The 18,400-nt window shown below is 57.2% G+C and overlaps 6 protein-coding genes across 6 annotated transcripts; 2 read left to right on the top strand and 4 right to left on the bottom strand.

Annotated features, from left to right (window-relative positions):
- Positions 1–79: 79 nt before the first annotated feature.
- On the bottom strand, positions 80–653 carry SCHCODRAFT_01211887 (uncharacterized protein; the record flags this gene model as incomplete). Its single annotated transcript, XM_003032973.3, has 3 exons — positions 80–240; positions 292–516; positions 572–653. The coding sequence occupies 3 exons, from the start codon at positions 651–653 to the stop codon at positions 80–82; spliced, it is 468 nt and encodes a 155-aa protein (XP_003033019.2).
- A 478-nt stretch (positions 654–1,131) lies between these two features.
- On the bottom strand, positions 1,132–7,128 carry SCHCODRAFT_01122669 (uncharacterized protein). Its single transcript, XM_050341060.1, has 19 exons — positions 6,814–7,128; positions 6,495–6,757; positions 6,056–6,445; positions 5,874–6,007; positions 5,772–5,818; positions 5,605–5,723; positions 5,497–5,550; positions 5,097–5,455; positions 4,918–5,063; positions 4,464–4,846; positions 3,496–3,730; positions 3,197–3,438; positions 2,751–3,140; positions 2,570–2,703; positions 2,468–2,514; positions 2,304–2,422; positions 2,195–2,248; positions 1,628–2,141; positions 1,132–1,573 (listed from the first exon to the last, which is right to left on the bottom strand). Exons 1-19 carry the CDS (start codon positions 7,047–7,049, stop codon positions 1,207–1,209), a joined length of 4,233 nt encoding a protein of 1,410 aa, XP_050201407.1. The 5' UTR covers positions 7,050–7,128; the 3' UTR covers positions 1,132–1,206.
- Positions 7,129–7,835: 707 nt separating this feature from the next.
- Positions 7,836–10,850, bottom strand: SCHCODRAFT_02620469 (uncharacterized protein). Its single transcript, XM_003032971.2, has 9 exons — positions 10,377–10,850; positions 10,030–10,325; positions 9,591–9,980; positions 9,404–9,537; positions 9,307–9,353; positions 9,138–9,256; positions 9,033–9,086; positions 8,467–8,980; positions 7,836–8,411 (listed from the first exon to the last, which is right to left on the bottom strand). Exons 1-9 carry the CDS (start codon positions 10,535–10,537, stop codon positions 8,033–8,035), a joined length of 2,094 nt encoding a protein of 697 aa, XP_003033017.2. The 5' UTR covers positions 10,538–10,850; the 3' UTR covers positions 7,836–8,032.
- Positions 10,851–12,099: 1,249 nt separating this feature from the next.
- SCHCODRAFT_01349877 (uncharacterized protein) lies at positions 12,100–13,820 on the top strand (the record flags this gene model as incomplete). Its single annotated transcript, XM_003033529.2, has 4 exons — positions 12,100–12,149; positions 12,203–12,896; positions 13,506–13,518; positions 13,696–13,820. Exons 1-4 carry the CDS (start codon positions 12,136–12,138, stop codon positions 13,818–13,820), a joined length of 846 nt encoding a protein of 281 aa, XP_003033575.1. The 5' UTR covers positions 12,100–12,135.
- A 380-nt stretch (positions 13,821–14,200) lies between these two features.
- SCHCODRAFT_02496267 (uncharacterized protein) lies at positions 14,201–15,313 on the top strand (the record flags this gene model as incomplete). The annotated part of the gene is made up of 1 exon (XM_050343038.1): positions 14,201–15,313. A coding segment is annotated over one exon (1,113 nt), but the record flags the coding sequence as incomplete, so codon positions are not given.
- SCHCODRAFT_02537367 (uncharacterized protein) lies at positions 15,287–18,338 on the bottom strand. Its single transcript, XM_050343589.1, has 9 exons — positions 17,944–18,338; positions 17,607–17,887; positions 17,168–17,557; positions 16,982–17,115; positions 16,867–16,913; positions 16,701–16,819; positions 16,596–16,649; positions 16,032–16,545; positions 15,287–15,981 (listed from the first exon to the last, which is right to left on the bottom strand). The coding sequence occupies exons 1-9, from the start codon at positions 18,099–18,101 to the stop codon at positions 15,549–15,551; spliced, it is 2,130 nt and encodes a 709-aa protein (XP_050201405.1). The 5' UTR covers positions 18,102–18,338; the 3' UTR covers positions 15,287–15,548.
- Between the last annotated feature and the right edge of the window lie 62 nt (positions 18,339–18,400).

Genomic DNA, 18,400 nt, shown 5'->3' with positions numbered 1-18,400 from the left:
ATCACAGAAATAAGATACCTATGCGAAGGAGAAAAGAGTTCTCTGTACTACATCGTCGGCCGAAAGAAGATGCTGAACGCTACTCGGAGACGTTCTGGGCATCCTCTTCAGCGGCTTTGTAGGAGGCCATCTCAGCTTCCACAGCGCGATCGATCCTCCATCCGACGCAAGGCCGGCATTCGCAGGTAGCACGAATCTCCTCGATGTTGGGAAGAGGCTCAGACTTCGGCGTAGGCGTATCTGCCGGGGACGAGTCAGTGAAGGAACTTTGCCACGAGGAAGCTGGCGCACTCTCGAAATCAGCAAGATCCCATTTCGGCACGGGCTTGCGTCGGATACTGTTCGTGCGGACAGGCTTTGGTCGAGAAGGGTCATCGGGTTCGACCTTTGCCGCATCTAGGAACCCAGCAGCCTTCCGGATGGCAAGAACATCTTGATACTCGTACTCGGCGGTCCGGGCGATGCAAGGAGGGCAATAGCAGGTCTCAACCATCCTTCTCATCCAGTCAACTGTCTCTGATGTGACAGAATGAGCGAGGGGATCTCTGTTACGGGTGATGGAGTGGCGTACCCACGGATACCACTGAATCATAGTCTGGCACCGGCTTGCGCCTGATGCTGTGCGTTCTGACGGGCTTGGGCTCTGGTGGCATGTCGGATGGCTCGGAGGGGCTGCAGGGCAATGTGATGAGCGAACAGAGCTGGATAGAAACAGAAGTGCCCTTACCTCGACATGACCGGCAGATGGGGTGGCACTGTAAGAAAGGCAAAGTGGGAGTTCAAAGCGACGAATATACAGGACCACCCACGCTCTTTTATATATACCCCCTGGTCATAAACATCGGAGTCTGAAGGTCAATACTAACGGCGACATAGCGCAGCCGATAACAATGGCTGGTCTTGTTCGCCTCACGCGGGCTGCATGTCGTGCGTCACAAAGGGTCACCATGTGGCAACAAAGGCTTTGTGTTAGATGTGCGTGATGATATACCTATGCTTCGGCACACTGCGGTGGCAAAGGCCCTTGTTAGCGCCACAAATCTCGCGGACTCCCCAATTCGCGCGTAGAGGGGGTGGAGAAGATCTTGAATAGCGGCGATATTGCGCGCTGTGGCAAGAGAAGCCACTGTCCGGGGTCCAGGCTGACAAATCGATCTCTAAGGGCGGTACATATCACAACGGGTTGAATTTGAAAGGTAAGTTGAATTAGAAGAAAGCCTGCTGGAGAAAATGAGCATCTCCCGGGGTCACTCCCACGTTGGCCGTCGAGAAGAGGTCAAGAGCGACATCCGTGCTCGAATAGGATTGTCCCAGCAAGTCTTGCGCGTCCCCAAGGACCGCGGACTCGCTAGGCCTTCGCGAGCCGCCGTTGTTTATGTCGTCGCGACCAGAAATTTCCTCATCTTGTGTTATCTGGAGTCCGCCGGGCCAAGGACTGGGAACGCCCGAATCCCTGCGACTCAGCACGAGTTGCTGCTGAGCATACAGGTCGTCCATCTTCGCCTTGACAGGGAAAAGCGCGCCCGACCGGTCCACCCATGCGAACCCGTCGAGCTTGATGATGGTGGCCATTCTACGGCATCGAGAATCAGTATCTCGTGCACGAACATCCACTGGTAGAGCGCACCTTTCGAGCATCTTGTACCTCTCCAGCGGCGATATGTCCGTTGGATCGCACTCATCGACGGTCAGCTTTATCCACGCCGCCCAGCGAGAGCACTGCAGGTGCGTCATGTAGGTGATACCCGGTAGGTCCCGCGTCCGTTCCATCGCTTGGGAGAGGGCCTGCAAAGCCATGACCCGCACCTTGCGGTGCAGCGAGCCGATGCGCTCGCGAGCCTGGCTTGCTGTATCCGGGTAGCATCCACCTGCGCTGTTAGGGTCACTTTGAGGAACCTCAATCGACCCCTCGGCAAGACGCCGCTTCAGGTCCTTGTGAAGCGGCACCAGCAGGCTGGGCACCGCGAGTCCAGTGACGAATAAGCCGTTCGCCAATGCGGGTCTAACCCAGCCGCGCTGGGCTTTGGGTATGGCCGCCTCGATGCAGTTGTGAAGAATACTACAGATACTCTGGAGCGCTTCGACGGCAGATATATGGTTGAAAAGCACGGCCTCATCCAGTGGAAAGCGCCGAGCGTGAGCTGAAGATTCACTTCAGCCTTTTGAATGCGAAATCATGATCTAAGCCACTCACGCCCGATAAGTCTTTCGGAACTCTGACGTGCTAAGTGGATGACGTGTGTCAAGACTAAAAAGCGACTCCTCAGTCTGCAGGCCATTGAGTAAAGCCAGTCAAAGCATACAAGGATATATGAATTCGCCGATGGTTTGGACGGTGACCGGCTGATTCGTTAGGTTGAAGGTCGCGCTTTTGATGTCAAGGGGGGCTGGCCCACAAATAAGGCGCTCATCGTGTTCGGAGCTAGGAGATATTAGCTGAAATCTCTGCAATGTAACAGGGACCCACAAGGGAATTGAACGGCCAGCGCTCAGAGATAGGAAGGCACAGTTCATCTGAGCGTAACGTTAGTCGGGCGAGGAATGAGACGCGGACAGAGAGATATCTCACTAGATGGATTGGCCAATGCAAGCGCCGAAAAACGGGCGTGAAGAGCGCGTTATGGTCCTCTGACTCGGATAGCCTTCGTACGTGTGTGATCATCATAGTCGTCCAGGTCAGTGGACATGGATCCGAGTTGGTTGCTGTTGAATACGATCAGAAAGGTCCAGAATGAAGAATACGTACGCACAGGACTCGAGGAAGTCGAGAAGGTAACACGCTGCCGCGGTCTCCTCCGAGGAGATAACAGATACACCCGTGCTGAACGCGACTTTGCATGCCTCGTCGTATAGGTCCCTGCAAAAAGCATTGCGATTACGCCCGAGCTCACGTAGATCCAAGCCTGGCGTGATAGCCAAGTTTCCAGAGGAGAGAAACTGCAAGACTAGCGCGTCGGTCACATCCGCGCCTATGAACATAGGATGCGTGGAGATGCGCGCGGTCACTGCCATGACGCAATACGCAAGTACGCGCGCATGGGCGTCCAGGCGCGAAAGATCCCACTCGTAAGCCTCGAGCGTGTCGCATAACCGTCGGTACGGGCCGACGAATAGAAGCGACTGGGGCACCATAGGGAAGACTGAAAGGACAGTCAGTTTGTTCCTTCGGGACGCGTAAGAGGCTTCTGACGCGCACGCTTGATCAACTCCTCAATAAGAGGTAGAGGAATAGGGTGGGCATCTCGCCAGGAAAGGAGAGCCGAAGGCGATGACGCCGCCGAAGATCCAGAGGCACTGCCACAACCGCTCATTCCCTCCGGGCGCGACGAGTTGGCGAAGTGTATTGAAGTAGAGGCGGCCGCCAGGGAGGCAGCTTCGTCTGCCTCGATTTGCTCGCGGGTCCTTCGCTTGCGTCGCACGGTCGGCGTCGTCGTGCACCTGGAGCCTCATGAGTATTGATGATACCGCGTTGCAGTAAGAGCAGAGTGGACTTACTCAACCCCCTTTTCTATGCATCTAGGACAGGACTTGCCATCTGGCTGTGGGTGACATATTACACGACGCGCCTTGCAGTAGTCGCATGCCGGCGGCTTCTTCCTCCTCCTCACGGTGGCCGCCGCGTGAGCAGCGTTTTTCGAGACGTTCTGCGCCATATCGGAAGTGTTAGATGGCGACGAACTCGAGTCAAGATCGGCGGGAGACTGCAGAGTCGAAGGTGTGTCGCTCATGACTGTAAGAGGGAAGATATACAAGTTGGGGACGGAAGCCAGTGGAAGCGTCGGGTTCAGGATGGGTCGTAGTGAGATCGCATAAGAAACATTGCCAGATAAAACAGTGAATCTGATGATAGAACAAGCCAGATGATGAAGTATGACTTTCAAGACACAGGGGAGAACAACACAGGATATGCCTCAAGCACCCGTGTTTCACCCACGTTGAAGGCGGAGAAAAGGAACGAACGTGACTCACCGTCACAGCTGTCACAAAAGTTCAACCGTGGGCGTTGATGTGAAAGCACTTCACTACAGCCAACGACATCGAAGTCGTAAAATACCGAGCTCTTGTCCATTTCTTAGGCTGACCTTTACTGAGTCATCCAAAATATCGTTCCAGTGAGCCAGGACACTCCGACCATTGGCTTTTCGTGGCTTTTACAATCGTCTTGTCGCCTTGATTTGCCTCACTTATGCCCTTCTTCCATCTATGATAGATTCATTACATTCTCCACCAATCCTGAAGCCGAAGTCCCACGATGATCACCGTGATCAGCACCTCGGGCTCTCCGCGGTCCGTCACGTGCTCGCTAATCACCATTGTTCGCCCATTCCAACACATCGGTCTCCTTTTTCGCCGACAGGGTCGGGGATTCGCCTTGACTCATAGCGCCTCGAAAGGTCAGGCGTCTTGAGAGTATGCATGCGCAGCATGTCAATATCTGGATTGTGACGCGTTTCTAGAGTAACTGGGCCCAAGCAGCGCTTGATCGAGCATTTGGCTCTCGGACTCCAGCATCCCTCCCATGCTAGTCGTCCCGGATGGATTTAAAGAGTGACTCGCACTGGATCCCGAGGGGTAGTTATGCAGGGTAGGACTGTAAGCAGGACGACCCTCGTACACGGCGCTCGGCGCTGGCGACCGTCCGAACGTCGCATGGCCGCGTTCGTACGCCGCCCCGTTACGCGCCTTTCCTGTATAACTGAGCCACGTACTGGAGACCCCAGGATGCTTGCGATGAAGCGCGAGTTGCTGCTGCCCCTCAAGACGCGTCATGGCCTCCTTGATATAGTTGACCGTCCCGAAGCGCTCCACCCATGCGAACCCGTCAATTCGCATAATCGTGACGATCCTTTACAGGCGGTGTTAGCCCTCGTATCCCGCATCTCACCGCGTATGGACTAGGTAAAAGGTAAAGCGCACCTATCAAGCATCTTGTACCTCTCCAGCGGCGTCATATCCATCGGCTCGCACTCCTCCGCGGCAAGCTCGATCCACGAGATCCAGCGCGAGCACTGCAGGTGCGTCATGTACGTGATGCTCGGCAGGTCGCGCGTGCGCTCCGTGACCTGCGCCACGCCATTAATGGCCAAGGCGCGCACCTTCCAGTGCAGCGCGCGGATGCGTTTCGCTGCGTCGGAGGCGTATTGCCCGCCACCCTGCCCAGGTCCGCCACCATCGCCGCCAAAGCCCGTCTGCAGGGTCGGGATAGACCCCTCTGCGAGCCGGCGCTTGAGCGCTCTGTGAAGGGGTACGAGGATGCTCGGCACGGCGACCGAAGTGACGAAGAGGCCATTCGCCAGTGCGGCCGGAACCCAGCCGCGTTTGGCTCGGGGGATGATGGTCTCGACGCAATCGTGGAGGAGATCGCAGGCGCGCTGCAGGCATTCGACGTCGGAGACGTGGGCAACGAGGGCCGCCTCGTTCAATGGGAAGCGTCGGGCATAGGCTGGTAGTTGGGCTGAATATAGCATGAAGCAAACAATAGATGAAGTCACTCACGTCCAACGAGGCCCTCAGAGCTTTCACGTGCTAGGCGTATAGCATGGCTCAAGTCTGACGAAGGTGTGAGGGCACTAAAATGGGAAGAAGATGAGATCGCAGACGTACAAGGGTATATAAACTCCCCGATGGCTTGTAGGGTGATTGGTCCATGGGAAAGGGTGATCGTCGCGGCTTCTAGGGCGTCAGGAGCCGGTCCACATATAAGGCGCTCGTCATGTTCGGTACTAGAAGATCGTGAGCCACAGAACTTCCAAGCAGTATTCTGAACTCACAAGGGGAACGAACGGCCGAAGCACAGACATATAAGTGCGCAGTTCAGCTAAATCAACGTCGGTGTCAGCGGGATTCGAAGCCAGTCGCGCGGAATAGCTCACAAGCTGTATTGGCCAATGCAGGCGCCGATAGCTGTCACGGAAAAGGTCATGGTGGTCGTCGGACTCGGCGACCCTCCGAACATGCCACATCATCAAAGCTGTCCAGGTCAACGAGCAGTCGTACGGAGTTGTCGCTAGCAAGACGTCATGAGCAGAGATTGGAGTAGATCAAGCCGGCTTACAAGACTCGAGGAAATCGAGAATGTAGTACGCCGCCGCGCTCTCCTCCGTTGGCACCATCGAAACTCCCGTCTCTGTCGCCAGACGGCATGCCTCGTCGTACAAACGCTTACACTGAGCATCTCGCGCGCGCCCGAGCCCGCGTAGGTCCAACCCCGGCGTGACCGCCAAGTTTCCAGAAGCGAGAAACCGTAGAACGCGTGGGTCGGACACATCCGTGCCGATAAGCATGGGATGCGTGGAGATGCGCGCGGTCAGAGCTAAGATACAGGACGCAAGGAAGTGTGTTGGAGCGTCTAGCAGCGCCAGATCCCACCCGCAATTCTCGAGCTTGGAGCAGAGTCGGCGGTACGGGATGCTGAAAAGCAGCGACTGTGGGACGGTAGGAAAGACTTGCACAGTATCAGCAGATGCAAAGAAGACAGAGGTAGGGAGACATACGCTTGATCAGTTCTGTGACGAGCGGTCCTGGTAGCGGATTGGCATCTCGCCAGGAGAGGATAGCCTGAGCTGCGAAGCTCGATAGAGCGGGACCTGTTGTCGCGATGGCGACTGCAGGACGGCTTTGTGGTGATCCGCCGAAAGGCACGCTAGACGGTGATGACTTCGCGCACGGCACACGAGATTGAGCGTTTCGTTCTCTTTCTTCCTGGATCTCCTTGCGGGTCCTCCGCCTGCGTCGGACGGTAGGCGTCGTGATGCATCTAGAGCGCAGTCAGTATCGGCGAGATCGCGTGCTCTGAGAACTACGGAGACTGACGTGACATCCTTCTCCTCGCATCTTGGACAAGGCTTGCCGTCTGGCTGAGGATGGCAGATAACACGACGCGCCTTGCAATAGTCGCATGCGGGCAGCTTTTTCCTCTTCATACTAGAGGTGTCTTCGGCTAGTTTTGACGCCGGGGAAGAGGTCTCAGAGAAAGTAAGGTTGGGAGAATGTTCGACAACGGAGTGAGAAGAGGGTTCGCGGTCGAACGCTGAGGGTGCGTCGGTCATAATGGACGATAGGCAGTTATTCGAGGAGATGAAAGCGGATGCCAGGGGCAAAGCTGGCCATCGCGGTGCTGTATAAGAGCCATCACCACCGACAGCCAGTCACAGAGGTTCGTTTCGAGAGAACCTGGGGTATTAATGACGTTGGGGTCGGAGGAAAGGGAGATATGTGACTGATGGTCACTGGTGTCACGCAAGTTCAACTCTTTCTTGACCGACTTGGGTAACATTATTTGTGAGATGCGAGGGCATACCAGCACCCAAGGAGAGCTCTAAATGGATTCATTATGCTCCTTCTGTTGCTATAAACTAATATACAAGCTGTGATTGTTTTCGACAGTCTTGATGCCTTTCTTTCCTGATTTCCTTGAGTTGTTGTCCTTCTCGGCCTACTCGGGCTGCTCAGCCCATGACCTTGTGCTTTCGGAAGCTTTCCGGGTACTCTGAGCTCCCTGCCAACGTTTGGAAGCCACTCGAGACCCAAGATGAACACCAGGGATCAGCACCTCGGACCCTTCGCATCGGGCCACGAGTTGTTTTGCGCCCCCGATCCACATTTCCCTGCCAATCACAAGCTCGAAGGCGAAGGACACGACGCGAATAGGCCCCACACGCCCTTCGACCATCTTCACCGAGGACATCGGGATCAAGGGTGGCCGTGGGTTGCCCTGGTCCATGATCCCGATGCGACGATCTTGGCAAGCTACCCTTCCCCGCCTGGCGTACGCGCAGGTATGAGATACTTCCCGAGCTCGTCTCAGTCGTTGAAGAGAGCAATGACGCAATAGCATAGACTTCTTACTCGTTCATCGATATATTAACAACCCTTCGCCTGCACTTTAGATATCACTGCGAGGTAGGTAGTTCTGTACTACAGTCCGTACATATATAGGTTCCGTATAACAAGAGGCTAGCTATAGCGCCTCCCAGATGTCCATAAGTAAGAGGAAGAAGAGCAGAAGACAAGTATCTAGGTAGAAAGAAAGTCAAAGAAAGTTCGACTGGAGCAGCGCTTGCTCCAGCATACGACTGTCCGAGTCCAGCATGTTACCGATACCAGTGGTCGACGAGAAGTCGGGCGAGATGCGAGCGCCGGACAGAGAATTGCTACTTCCCATCGACATGTTCCAAGCGGTGTCATAGAGGTCGTCATTGCCGTGCAGATCCCCGAAGGCGTTGTCGCTGAACGCCGTGCCACCGCCACCACCGCTTCCCAAGTCGAGGTCATCAGCCCAGGCGCGCGGCGTGAAGTGCGGTACGAGCTGCTGCTGGGCCTGCAGGAGGTTCATCTCGCCCTCGACCCTCGCCAGGCTCCCCGAGCGGTCCACCCACGCAAAGCCGTCGAGCTTGATGATCGCGCACATCCTACACGAGCGTCACCTATCAGTCCCATGCGTCTCAAGACCAGCAAGTCGCTCACCTCTCCAAACACTCAAACCGTTCCAGCGGCGGGATATCCGCCGGATCACACTCCTCCACGAACAGATCTATCCACGCCGCAAACCTCGAGCACTGCAGATGCGTCATATACATCAAGCTCGGCAGATCCCGCGCCCGCCTCGTCGCCTGCGCCACCGCATGCAGCGCCATCGAGCGCACCTGGCGGTGCAGCAGCTCGATGCGCTCGTGCGTCCGACTCGTCGTGTCCACGGAGAGCTCGCCTATCCCATCCGTCCCGCGGTGCATGGTGGTGATCGACCCCTCGGCGAGGCGACGCTTGAGCTCCTTGTGGAGGGGGACCAGGAGGCTGGGGACGGCGAGGCCGGTGATGAAGAGCCCGTTGGCGAGGGCGGGTCGGACCCAGTCGCGCTTGGCGCGGGGGATGGCGTATTCGATGCAGTCGTGGAGGAAGACGCATGTCTTCTGCAGCGCTTCGACGGCGGCGAGGTGGCTAATGAGCGTGGCCTCGTTCAAGGGGAAGCGCTTGGCGTAAGCTGGGGATCGCGTGAAATACTGACTACGAGGAAGTTACGGAGGAGAACCTACGTCCGATGACGTTCTCAGAGCTCTGCCGGGCGAGGTGGATGACATGGCTCAAGACTGGATAGCAGGTCAGCACGATGTTGTGAGAGGCGGTCGAAGATAGCGTACAAGGATATATAAACTCCCCGATGGCCTGACCGGTCACTGGCTGGTTGGCGAGAGTCAAGGTGGCCGTTTCTATGTCCACAGGAGCAGAGCCACAGATGAGGCGCTCGTCGTGTTCGGTGCTAGATCCAATTAACGTCTAGCTCGCGAGGATCATAGCTTGACAACTCACAAGGGAATGGAGCGGCCTGAACAAAGGGCCAAAAGAGCGCAGTTCAGCTAGTCGATCCGTCAGCGACATTATCGTCCCTCGAAATAGGTGGACTCACAAGCTGAATCGGCCAATGCAAGCGTCGATAGTTGACGCTGAACATCTCCTCATGCTCCTCGTCCTCCGCGAGTCCTCGGATATGCCACATCATAGCCGACGTCCATGTCAGCGGGTTGTCGAAGCAATCGGTGGCTGATCCAAATTCGTCACTACTGCCCAGTCCACAAGCGAAGAAACCGACATACAAGACTCAAGGAAGTCCAACAAATAACACGACGCCGCATTCTCCTCCGATGTCACCATCGTGATGCCCGTCTCGAACGCAGCCTGACAGGCTTCGTCCTGCAGTCGCCTGCATATCGTGTCTCGCCTCCGCCCGAGCTGGCGCAGGTCCAACCCGGGCGTGATCATCAGGTTCCCGGACGACAGGAAGTCGACGAGTTGCCCGTCCTCCACGTCCGCGCCGACGATCAGGGGGTTGGTGGACGCGCGCGCGGTCACGGCCATGATGGCCTGTGCGAGGACGCGCATGTGCGTGTCGAGGCGGGATAGGTCCCACTCGCAGGCCTCGAGCTGGTCGTGAAGGCGGCGGTAGGGTATGATGGGGAGTTGGCATTGTGGCAGGAAGGGGAAGACTGCAGATCCGTGAGTATGAAGTTGGACGGTCATGTTATGGGTACGTACGCTTTATGAGCTCCTCGACGAGTGGGCAAGGCAGCGGATGGGCATCGCGCCAGGAGAGGACAGCATTGTTTGTTTTGAAAGCAGGTGGTTTCGGTGGAGGTGGCGCAGGGGCCGGAGGGCTCTTCTCGGCGCTCTTCTTGCTTGCTCCTGATCCGCTCGCAGAGGAGCTAGAGTTCTGGGACGGAGTAGTCGAAGGTGCGGGGGGCGCGGGAGCGGGGGCGGGAGCAGGAGCAGCTTCGTCAGCATCATCCGCTCGTCTTCTCGGCTTTCTCCTCACGACTGGTGTCGTCGTACATCTACAGCCCGATCAGTACCTCCAGATCGCGCTAAGCAGAGACGATACTGACGTGACTTCCTTCTCCACGCATCTTGGACAAGGCTTTCCATCTGGCTGGGGGTGGCAGATAACTCGGCGGGCCTTGCAGTAATCGCACGCGGGCGGCTTCTTGCGTTTACGAACCCCCGAGGTACTTGAGGAGGCATTATTCCTGAGCGACATGGGCGCCATGATGAGCGGGGCCAAGGGAGGCGCGGCAATAGACAGGAGGCTGCAAAGGATCGACCGGGTCAAAGGCTAAAGGTGCCTCGGTGATGATAGATGGGAGGAAGATGCGAGGGAGTCGAGGTGAGCGTTGGGGTCAACGTCGGCTTCGCCGTGGGGTTACATAAGGGCTCGCGCGCGGCCCCGCCATTGGTCATCAGACGGAAATCAATCACAGAGGCTCTGTCGCTGGGGGCGGGCATACGACGAAGAGATTGAGCTCAAGCACTTGCGTCGCCCGGTTCTCCGTGAAGCTGCAACGAGCCCGTCGAGGGCGGACGCCATCATGCATCAGACGCGATGCGACTGATGGTCACGGTTCGCCACGAGTAACTATGCCTCTTTCGACCGTTTCTTCCTGCGCTCATGCTGAGTGAGCCTCTTGGCGGCGCCTCAAGCTTCAAGCACCGTAGAGGACGGGCTGTGCGCTCTGCGCAACGTAGACGGCTCTGCGCCCGCTTACCCTGCGTTATCTGGTCTTAATATTATCTCGGGCGCCGAACGGCTTCTGGCGACCTTGCTGAGGATTCTAGTATGCTGCCGTCGCTCCTCAGGATCTTCATTCTTTGGGACTCAATTGATACACGGGATTTCCTGTGTTTGGGTCGCACGGTGATCGTCAATGATCAGCGCCTCGAAGCCGTCCATCTACCCGCTCCTAATCCTTGTCTTTGCAAGCTCTGAAGGCCCTCTTCACTTGTCCAGAGTCTATAACTTCCACTAAACATCAGGGTACCCGACACAGTTGCGCAAAAGGCCTCTTCAGCAAAGAGGGCTGCTCGCTGACCTCTGTGCAACACAACCCCTCCAAGCACTCCAATTTCAAACGGAAATCTCAGCCCGATGCCTCCTCCGCCGTGTCACAGATTGCCTTTCCCAACTCGTCGCGCCCCGACGCCCAATCGCTGCATGCCTGGCCCTTTGTCTCCAGCGTTCAATGAATTGTCGCAAAACCACGAAGCCGCAGAACCCGCCGGCTACGCACGTGGAGCGGCGGTGGATGATACACGTGTGGTGTCCCCTTCATTCGACACAAGCGATGACTTTGCTCGAGACATCGTTTACTGGAGACACCCGACGCGACGCAGTCTCCGGCTCTCCGACATGGAAAGTCATTCGCCAAGTATGTGTTACTTTGGTTGCAAGTTCAACCGTGACGTCACGGTCGCGCATGACCCCGTGCGTGACAAACGCGGCCAAACAAAGGCACCGCGCGGTTGAACCTAGCGGTCACCAAGAACAACTTGGACGCTTCCGGAAAACAATGATACGCGCGAAAATACACTCGAACTGCGGACGATACTCCTCGTGCCGTGAAACCCCGTCGGGCTTCGGACAAAGCCCCTCAGAATGCAGACAAAGCCATAGAAGGCAATTGATGGCGGCGCACCATGCTCACGGTCTATGGCCATGGCCATGGCCATGAGCACGCCTCACGTCCACGCGTGGGCTTTGGGCTGTCTTAATAAGGGTGACCCTCGATAATCGCCTCTCGTCCTCATCTTCCCACACGACTGACTGGCCACCGACGCGTCGCTCGCCCCTGACTATTCAGCCACTCGCCAATGTCTACCACGTCGTGAGTCCTGTTCATCTGCACTTTGCTCCTCCGAGACTGATAACATTTCTCAGCTCCCCTACCTCCAGCCCACCCGTGTCGACGGCGAGTCGGGCCATGACGCCGCCCTGGCAGCCACTTCGTCTCGAGGATGCGTGGAAGGCGCTGCCGTTTGCGGATGTCGACGAGCTCCCGCGCTCGGGCGCCACCGATGATGAGGCCACCAAACGCACGTCTGAGGAAGCTATCCAAGTCGATGCCAACGAAAGGCGTGTGCGCTTTGGCGTGGACACGGTCGCTGAGTATTCTGTGCAAGTGCCCGATGTCGCTGCTGAAGGTGCGGAGTTTCCCGACGCCTCTACTGAGATTGCCATGTTTACGCACCGCCTAGAAGAAGACGTGCTTCGGTTCGCACCGATGGACATCGACGAGCCCGCGGTCAAGGTCGACGCTAAGAGCGCCAAGAAAGCCATACTATCGACAGATGTGGCCGCCCTTACCTCCAAGCCCTCGCACCCACACACGGCCTCCGGCGCGCTCAAGAACCCCATCTTGGAGCCCGAAGAACACACCTTCAAGCCCAAGAAAAAGAAGACCCGCCCCGTCTCCCTCTCCAACCCGCCGCTCCTCGACTACATGTGCCGCTGCGACGACTGCGCGGCGAGGCGCGCGGAGTTCCTGCAGACGATCGGGCGGCGCACGGTGCGCTGGGACGAGTGGCCGTGGTACATGGTTGGGGACGGGTATGGGACGTGGTATGAGGAGGAGGTGACGGATAGTGAAGGCGAAGAGGAGGCGTAGGAAGGAGGAAAAGGCTCTAGCGAGAGATTTCTGTACGAAGGACCGACTGGCTAATTACTCGACTATGTATTCTCTCAATGGCCGTGTACTACGAGGGCGCGCTCGCTCAGAGCTCGGCAGCTGCCGAAGTCGAACAGCAGCACTCCGGCCCGCGTACGGTCAAGACACCGACCACGTGCCGTGGACCTTTTCGCTGATGTTTGACTGGGAATCATACGCTCCTCCCGCGTCGATGAGCAGGTCAAGGGCTTGTGTAACTCCAATCGCAATGATAGATCCAGACATACCTGGAGAAGATACTTTCGTCGCTGTAAGATACTTACGTTGCTGTCGAACACTCAGCCGAACGAAACAATAGCTCCATATTCTGCTCAAGTCCTCGGTCCGGCAGTCGTTCTGCAACCTTCTCTGGCAGGACCAGGCCTTTCAAGCTTAAGAAGGAAGACGATTGATACCGGGGCATAGACGGCTTCCTTCTTACCTCCTGTTGAGCACGCTGGTGCTCCACTTTTTTTTGTTCGCTGTCGTCCGCCATCCTCGACTAACTTTCCGATGAAGCTCTACATAGTTGCGAAGGCTTGGGCAGCAAGTGAGTAGTTTTTCTTGACGACGGCATGAATCTCTGTTTGATGACACCTTCCTCAGTCGCTTCTCGCCACAAATCTCGCAGCGGGATCAACAAGCGGCTTCCTGCCCTGCCCAAGCCAGCGATATCTTCCCCCGAGAACTTCGTTCACATTTCGGGCTTCTACTTTCAGAACGCTAGCCTTAGTCGTGAACCGGCACAGCAGCGTCCTGGCGATTATCATGAGCTTGAGCCAGTCCAAGGCGCTGCTTTACAAGCCGCACTGGCATCACCTCGCCCTTCTCGGATGTCGCCTCAAATCATGAAAGACCTTCCATCTCTAGGCGGTTCTTCGGCGAATTTGAATGCTCTGTCAAGTCCCACTCAACCACATTGCATCGAGCGAACGGGTGCGTAGCCAATCTTTTGAGGCGCCAGGTCAACTGATCATACATACACCGCAGACGGCCCATCCGATAATAATGGCGAAGGATTTGGAGGGCGTAACATCGAAGGGAGCATATCGTCGTGCACCTCCGAGACCGCTGTGGCGTCTAGCGCGGAGAGTGGTCCTGGTTTCGCATCAGTAGTAAGCTCCGTCGGTCGATGGGAAGAGGCTGACTTGATCGACTTGTATTCGCCACTCTCCCCTGTCCCTGAGAGCGATTCTGGAGAGTCACGCTCGGCGACTCCCTCACTCTCAGCTTCGCCCACCACCACCGCACCTCAAGTCAATACAGAAACCATCCTTGGTGATCCCAACTCCGGTGATGGCCTGATCGTAGAGAATCTATCTACCACCGTCCCGCCAATCATGGCGTCACTCACCGCCGAGGATAGAGACGCTCTCACGTCCTATCTGGCAGAGGCCGACGACGATCGCAACCATGTCGAATTCCTGGCGACCCTCTCGCAGCCGCGCGCTGATGATCCGGTTCCTCGTCTGGCTATCAACGAGGAAGGGCGTGCAGCTCGTCCACCCTTCACGTCGGGGACTTTGGAGGCTCCTTTGCGCCTACGTAGCTCGAGTGCTATCACCAGTGCCGGAATGCTCCTCTTCGCGTTTGGCGCGGGCGACGAGGCCCAGTCGCAGTCAGTAGAAGAAGCTCTCGCGGCCTTCGAGGCGTTTCTGGGTCAGAACCTGGCGGCTGATCAGCTGGACCTTGTACTCGCACCCGGCGCTCCTTTACCTGCTGACTTCCTTGCTCGAGCAATAGGGAGGGCCCACGTCAACCTCGCGCGTTTTACCCGCGTTACCGTCCACCTACAATCCGCTGCGGCGCAGGCGCAGGCACCGTGGACTTGGCCTCTGAAGTCACGACTGATAGACGTTCAATTGAACGGCAATGCGCGCGGGGCCGTTTTTCCCTGGGCCCAACTCCAGGTACTTCGCATCAGCGCGGCGGTGAAAGCCGTAGAAACCGCCGCCTTTTTGGTCAATCTCCCCCAGCTGCGCGTCCTGTCGCTTTCCCTGGGGTTCGTGGGCCCTAAGAAGACTAAGTATAAGAGGACCAGGCTGCCTCGACTCGAGAAGCTGGAACTTCAGGCGAAGGTAGACCCTGCGGTATTCCTCCGTCGCGTGCACTTGCCTGCGTTGCGTGTTTTGGGCCTGCATCTCGACATTGCACCGCAGGGTGGCGGAGATAAGGTCGACTACGGGGACCGTCTTCTCAAGTGTAGTATACTCTGGAACGCGCTCCAAGACGTTCAGCTCAGCGGGCCCTCCGTCGGACCCACGACGCTCTTCCTTCTTCACCGACTTTTCGATAACGAAGACCCCGCCATCCAGACCCGGTGCCGCCTGAGTCGCGGTCAGTAATGAGACTACTTAATTCATTGATTATTCTGTAATATATAAATTGTCCACCGCAGATATTACTACAGCGGCGAGGTTACGTGTATATACCTTGACGAGTCGAAAAAGAGAATTCCAAACCGAAAGTCCGAGCGCCCTACATCGCAGCGCCCCTTGCAAAGTCCGGTAAAGACGGGAGTGATAGCACATACATACGATTCTAGATTTGTAGCTCGCAGTCGAAGGGTTAGGGCAAGCGTTAGGAGGGACCGAAGTTCATGGGGATGCTGGATTGGAGGAGGGCTTGCTCGAGCATTTGCGAGTCTTCGAGCAACCCTGGCATCCCAGCGGGCGCGCCAGGGAAGTCGGGCGTGATGCTCGCGCCGGGAAGGGTAGGGGCGTGATTATTTATGGACAGATTCCATGCGCCGTCGTAGACGTGGCTGTCGCTGGGCGGTCGATCATTCCGAGGTCCATCGGCTTGCATGGCACCGAAGGCGGAATCGTCGTACGCCGCCGGATTTCCCGTCATAGCTAGATCGTCTTGCCAGCCGTTGGGGACGTCGGGGCGGTTGTAGTGGGGTACGAGCTGCTGCTGCGCCTGCAGGAGAGCCATCTCCGCTTCGACGGCAGGCAGGCTCCCCGAACGATCGACCCAAGCAAATCCATCGAGTCGAAGGATATCGCACAGCCTGTACCCATGGTCAATACGTGCATCTACGTCCAACGGCCGACCACGCACCTCTCCAACGTCGCATACCGCTCTCCGATCGAAATCTCGTCCCCATCGCACTCCTCGAGAAGCATATGCGTCCACGACGCGAAGCGCGAGCAGTGCAGGTGCGTCAGGTATGGCAGGCTCGGCAGGTCGCGCGCCCGCTTCGTCACCGACGCGATCGCATGCAGAGCCATCGCCCTGACCTGCCGGTGCAGCAGCTCGATGCGGTGGCGCGTGCGGTCCGTCGTGTCCAGGGAATACTCCCCGATACCATCGGTGCCGCGGTGGAGGACGGACACCGACCCTTCGGCAAGGCGGCGCCTGAGCTCACGGTGCAAGGGGACAAGGAGGCTCGGCATGGCGAGGCCTGTGATGAAGTAGCCGTTGGCGAGCGCCGGACGCACCCAGTCCTGACGGACGCGGGGTATAGCGAATTCTATGCAATCGTGGAGGAAGACGCAGGTCTTCTGCAACGCTTCGACGGCGGAAATATGGTTGATGAGCGCGGCTTCGTTTAGGGGGAAGCGCTTAGCGTAAGCTGGAGAAGATGAGGAAAGGGATTTTTCATGTTGAGCAGATGCGACGCACGGCCAATGATGCTTTCCGAGCTTTGTCGAGCTAGCTGAATGACATGGTGCAGGACTATCGATCGGCTTAGTACGATCGGACAGGAAGCGTAGGAGATTGACGCACAAGGGTAGAGGAATGCGCCGATATTCTTTCCTGTCACAGGGCCGTTGGCTAGACTAAAGGTCGCCGCCTCTATATTCGGCGGAGCCGGTCCGCATAGTAGACGCTCGTCGTGTTCGGTACTGCCGCCAATCAGTTGACCATCGAGAGTATATCCAAGCAGACTCACAAAGGGATCGATCGACCTGCGCAAAGCGCGAGGAGGGCGACGTTCATCTGGAAAGGATTAAGCAAGCTACTTAGACAGGCGAGACCGATAAGACCTAGGGACAATCCCAACTCACGAGCTGAACGGGCCAGTGCAGGCGGCGGAAATTGACGCCAAACAGCTCAGCGTACTCCTCGGACTCTGCAAGCGATCGCATCTGCCAGGTCATCGCGGCAGTCCAGGTCGTCGGGTTGTCGTATTGGTTCGTAGCTGCGCTAGCGTGAGTAAATCGCTGGGAAGGATTGGAGTTGAGAGGACGTACAAGACTCCAGAAAATCCAGCAGATAAAGAGACGCTGCATTCTCCTCAGAAGCCATCATCATGATACCCGCCTCATGCGCGAGCTGACACGCCTCTTCGTGCAGTCTCCTACAAATCGGGTCTCGTCTGCGCCCGAGCTCGCGCAGGTCCAAGCCCGGCGTCATCATCAGGTTCCCGGACGAGAGAAAGCCCGCGAGCTGCGCGTCGCTCACGTCGGCGCCGACGAGCGCGGGATGCGTCGACACGCGCGAGGTCACGGCCATGATGCATTGCGCCAGCACGCGCGACTGCACGTCCAGCTGCACTGGGTCCCACCCGCATGCCTCGAGTTTGTCGTATATTCGTCGGTACGGGACGATGGGCAGCTGCGATTGTGGCACAAAGGGGAAGACTGGGGAGAGGGTGAGCACATAAAGGGCGGACTGAGCCACGATACGCACGCTTCATAAGCTCCTGGACGAGCGGCGGGGGCAGCGGATTGTGAGTATCACGCCACGCGAGGACGGCATTGTTCGTTGAGGTGGACGCTGACGCGGCTGGTGGCGCTTTCGCAGGTGGCGTACCGCTCTTATCACGACTCTTCGCGCGAGCTCGTGCTGAAGAAGAGGTGCTCGGGGACGAGTGAGCAGCGGCGGATGGCGCAGGCGCCGATGCCGCCTGATCAGAGTCCCCCTCGGTACGTCGCTTCGGCTTGCGCCGCACGACTGGCGTGGTTGTGCATCTGCCATTTAGTGAGTATACATGTTCTCGCGCTATTCAAGGCAAGAAGAGACTGACGTGACCTCCTTCTCGACGCATCTTGGACAAGGCTTGCCGTCTGGCTGGGGATGGCATATAACTCGACGCGCCTTGCAGTAGTCGCATGCCGGCGGCTTCTTTTTCTTTTTCACCGCCGAGGTACTTTGAACCGTATTTTTGAACGTGACTGGAGCCATTTGGGGACCGAGCGCGGGGGACGGTGATAGGTGGGTGCCAGGAGAGATCTACCGGGTCAAAAGGTGCCTCGGTGGTGATGATTGAGAGCAAGATTGGCGCGGGGGGCGGGGTGGCACGATGGGTGTCGAGGACAAAATGCAGAAACAAGTCGAGCTAGGGATCTGACATAAGAGGTCTCTCCGCGACCAGGCATTGGTCATCGGACGGAGAAATCAATCAAAAAGGCTCTGTCTCTGGGGAACGGACATAAAGCAGAGAAGATAGAGCTCATGCACTCCCATCTCCTGGAAAATCGGCA

Source organism: Schizophyllum commune (genome assembly GCF_000143185.2).
Source record: "Schizophyllum commune H4-8 unplaced genomic scaffold SCHCOscaffold_4, whole genome shotgun sequence".
NCBI lineage: Eukaryota > Fungi > Basidiomycota > Agaricomycetes > Agaricales > Schizophyllaceae > Schizophyllum > Schizophyllum commune.
The sequence above is the reverse complement of the archived record's forward strand: the minus strand, read 5'-3'. Positions and strand labels throughout refer to the sequence as shown.

What these genes read in the sequence shown, in the direction of transcription:
- SCHCODRAFT_01122669 (XM_050341060.1), bottom strand. Translation starts at nt 7,049, where the DNA reads ATGACCGACGCACCCTCAGCGTTCGACCGCGAACCCTCTTCTCACTCC. An exon ending in CGGGGAGTTTATATACCCTT is followed by an intron (nt 5,551 to 5,604) that starts GTACGTCTGCGA and finishes CACCTTCGTCAG; the next exon opens with ACTTGAGCCATGCTATACGC. An exon ending in CTCTGAGGGCCTCGTTGGAC is followed by an intron (nt 5,456 to 5,496) that starts GTGAGTGACTTC and finishes TGCTATATTCAG; the next exon opens with CCCAACTACCAGCCTATGCC.
- SCHCODRAFT_02620469 (XM_003032971.2), bottom strand. Translation starts at nt 10,537, where the DNA reads ATGGCGCCCATGTCGCTCAGGAATAATGCCTCCTCAAGTACCTCGGGG. An exon ending in GTTGGACTTCCTTGAGTCTT is followed by an intron (nt 9,538 to 9,590) that starts GTATGTCGGTTT and finishes AATTTGGATCAG; the next exon opens with CCACCGATTGCTTCGACAAC. An exon ending in TGCATTGGCCGATTCAGCTT is followed by an intron (nt 9,354 to 9,403) that starts GTGAGTCCACCT and finishes CGGATCGACTAG; the next exon opens with CTGAACTGCGCTCTTTTGGC.
- SCHCODRAFT_02537367 (XM_050343589.1), bottom strand. Translation starts at nt 18,101, where the DNA reads ATGGCTCCAGTCACGTTCAAAAATACGGTTCAAAGTACCTCGGCGGTG. An exon ending in GCAGGTCGATCGATCCCTTT is followed by an intron (nt 16,820 to 16,866) that starts GTGAGTCTGCTT and finishes GATTGGCGGCAG; the next exon opens with TACCGAACACGACGAGCGTC. An exon ending in CGGTATGCGACGTTGGAGAG is followed by an intron (nt 15,982 to 16,031) that starts GTGCGTGGTCGG and finishes CCATGGGTACAG; the next exon opens with GCTGTGCGATATCCTTCGAC.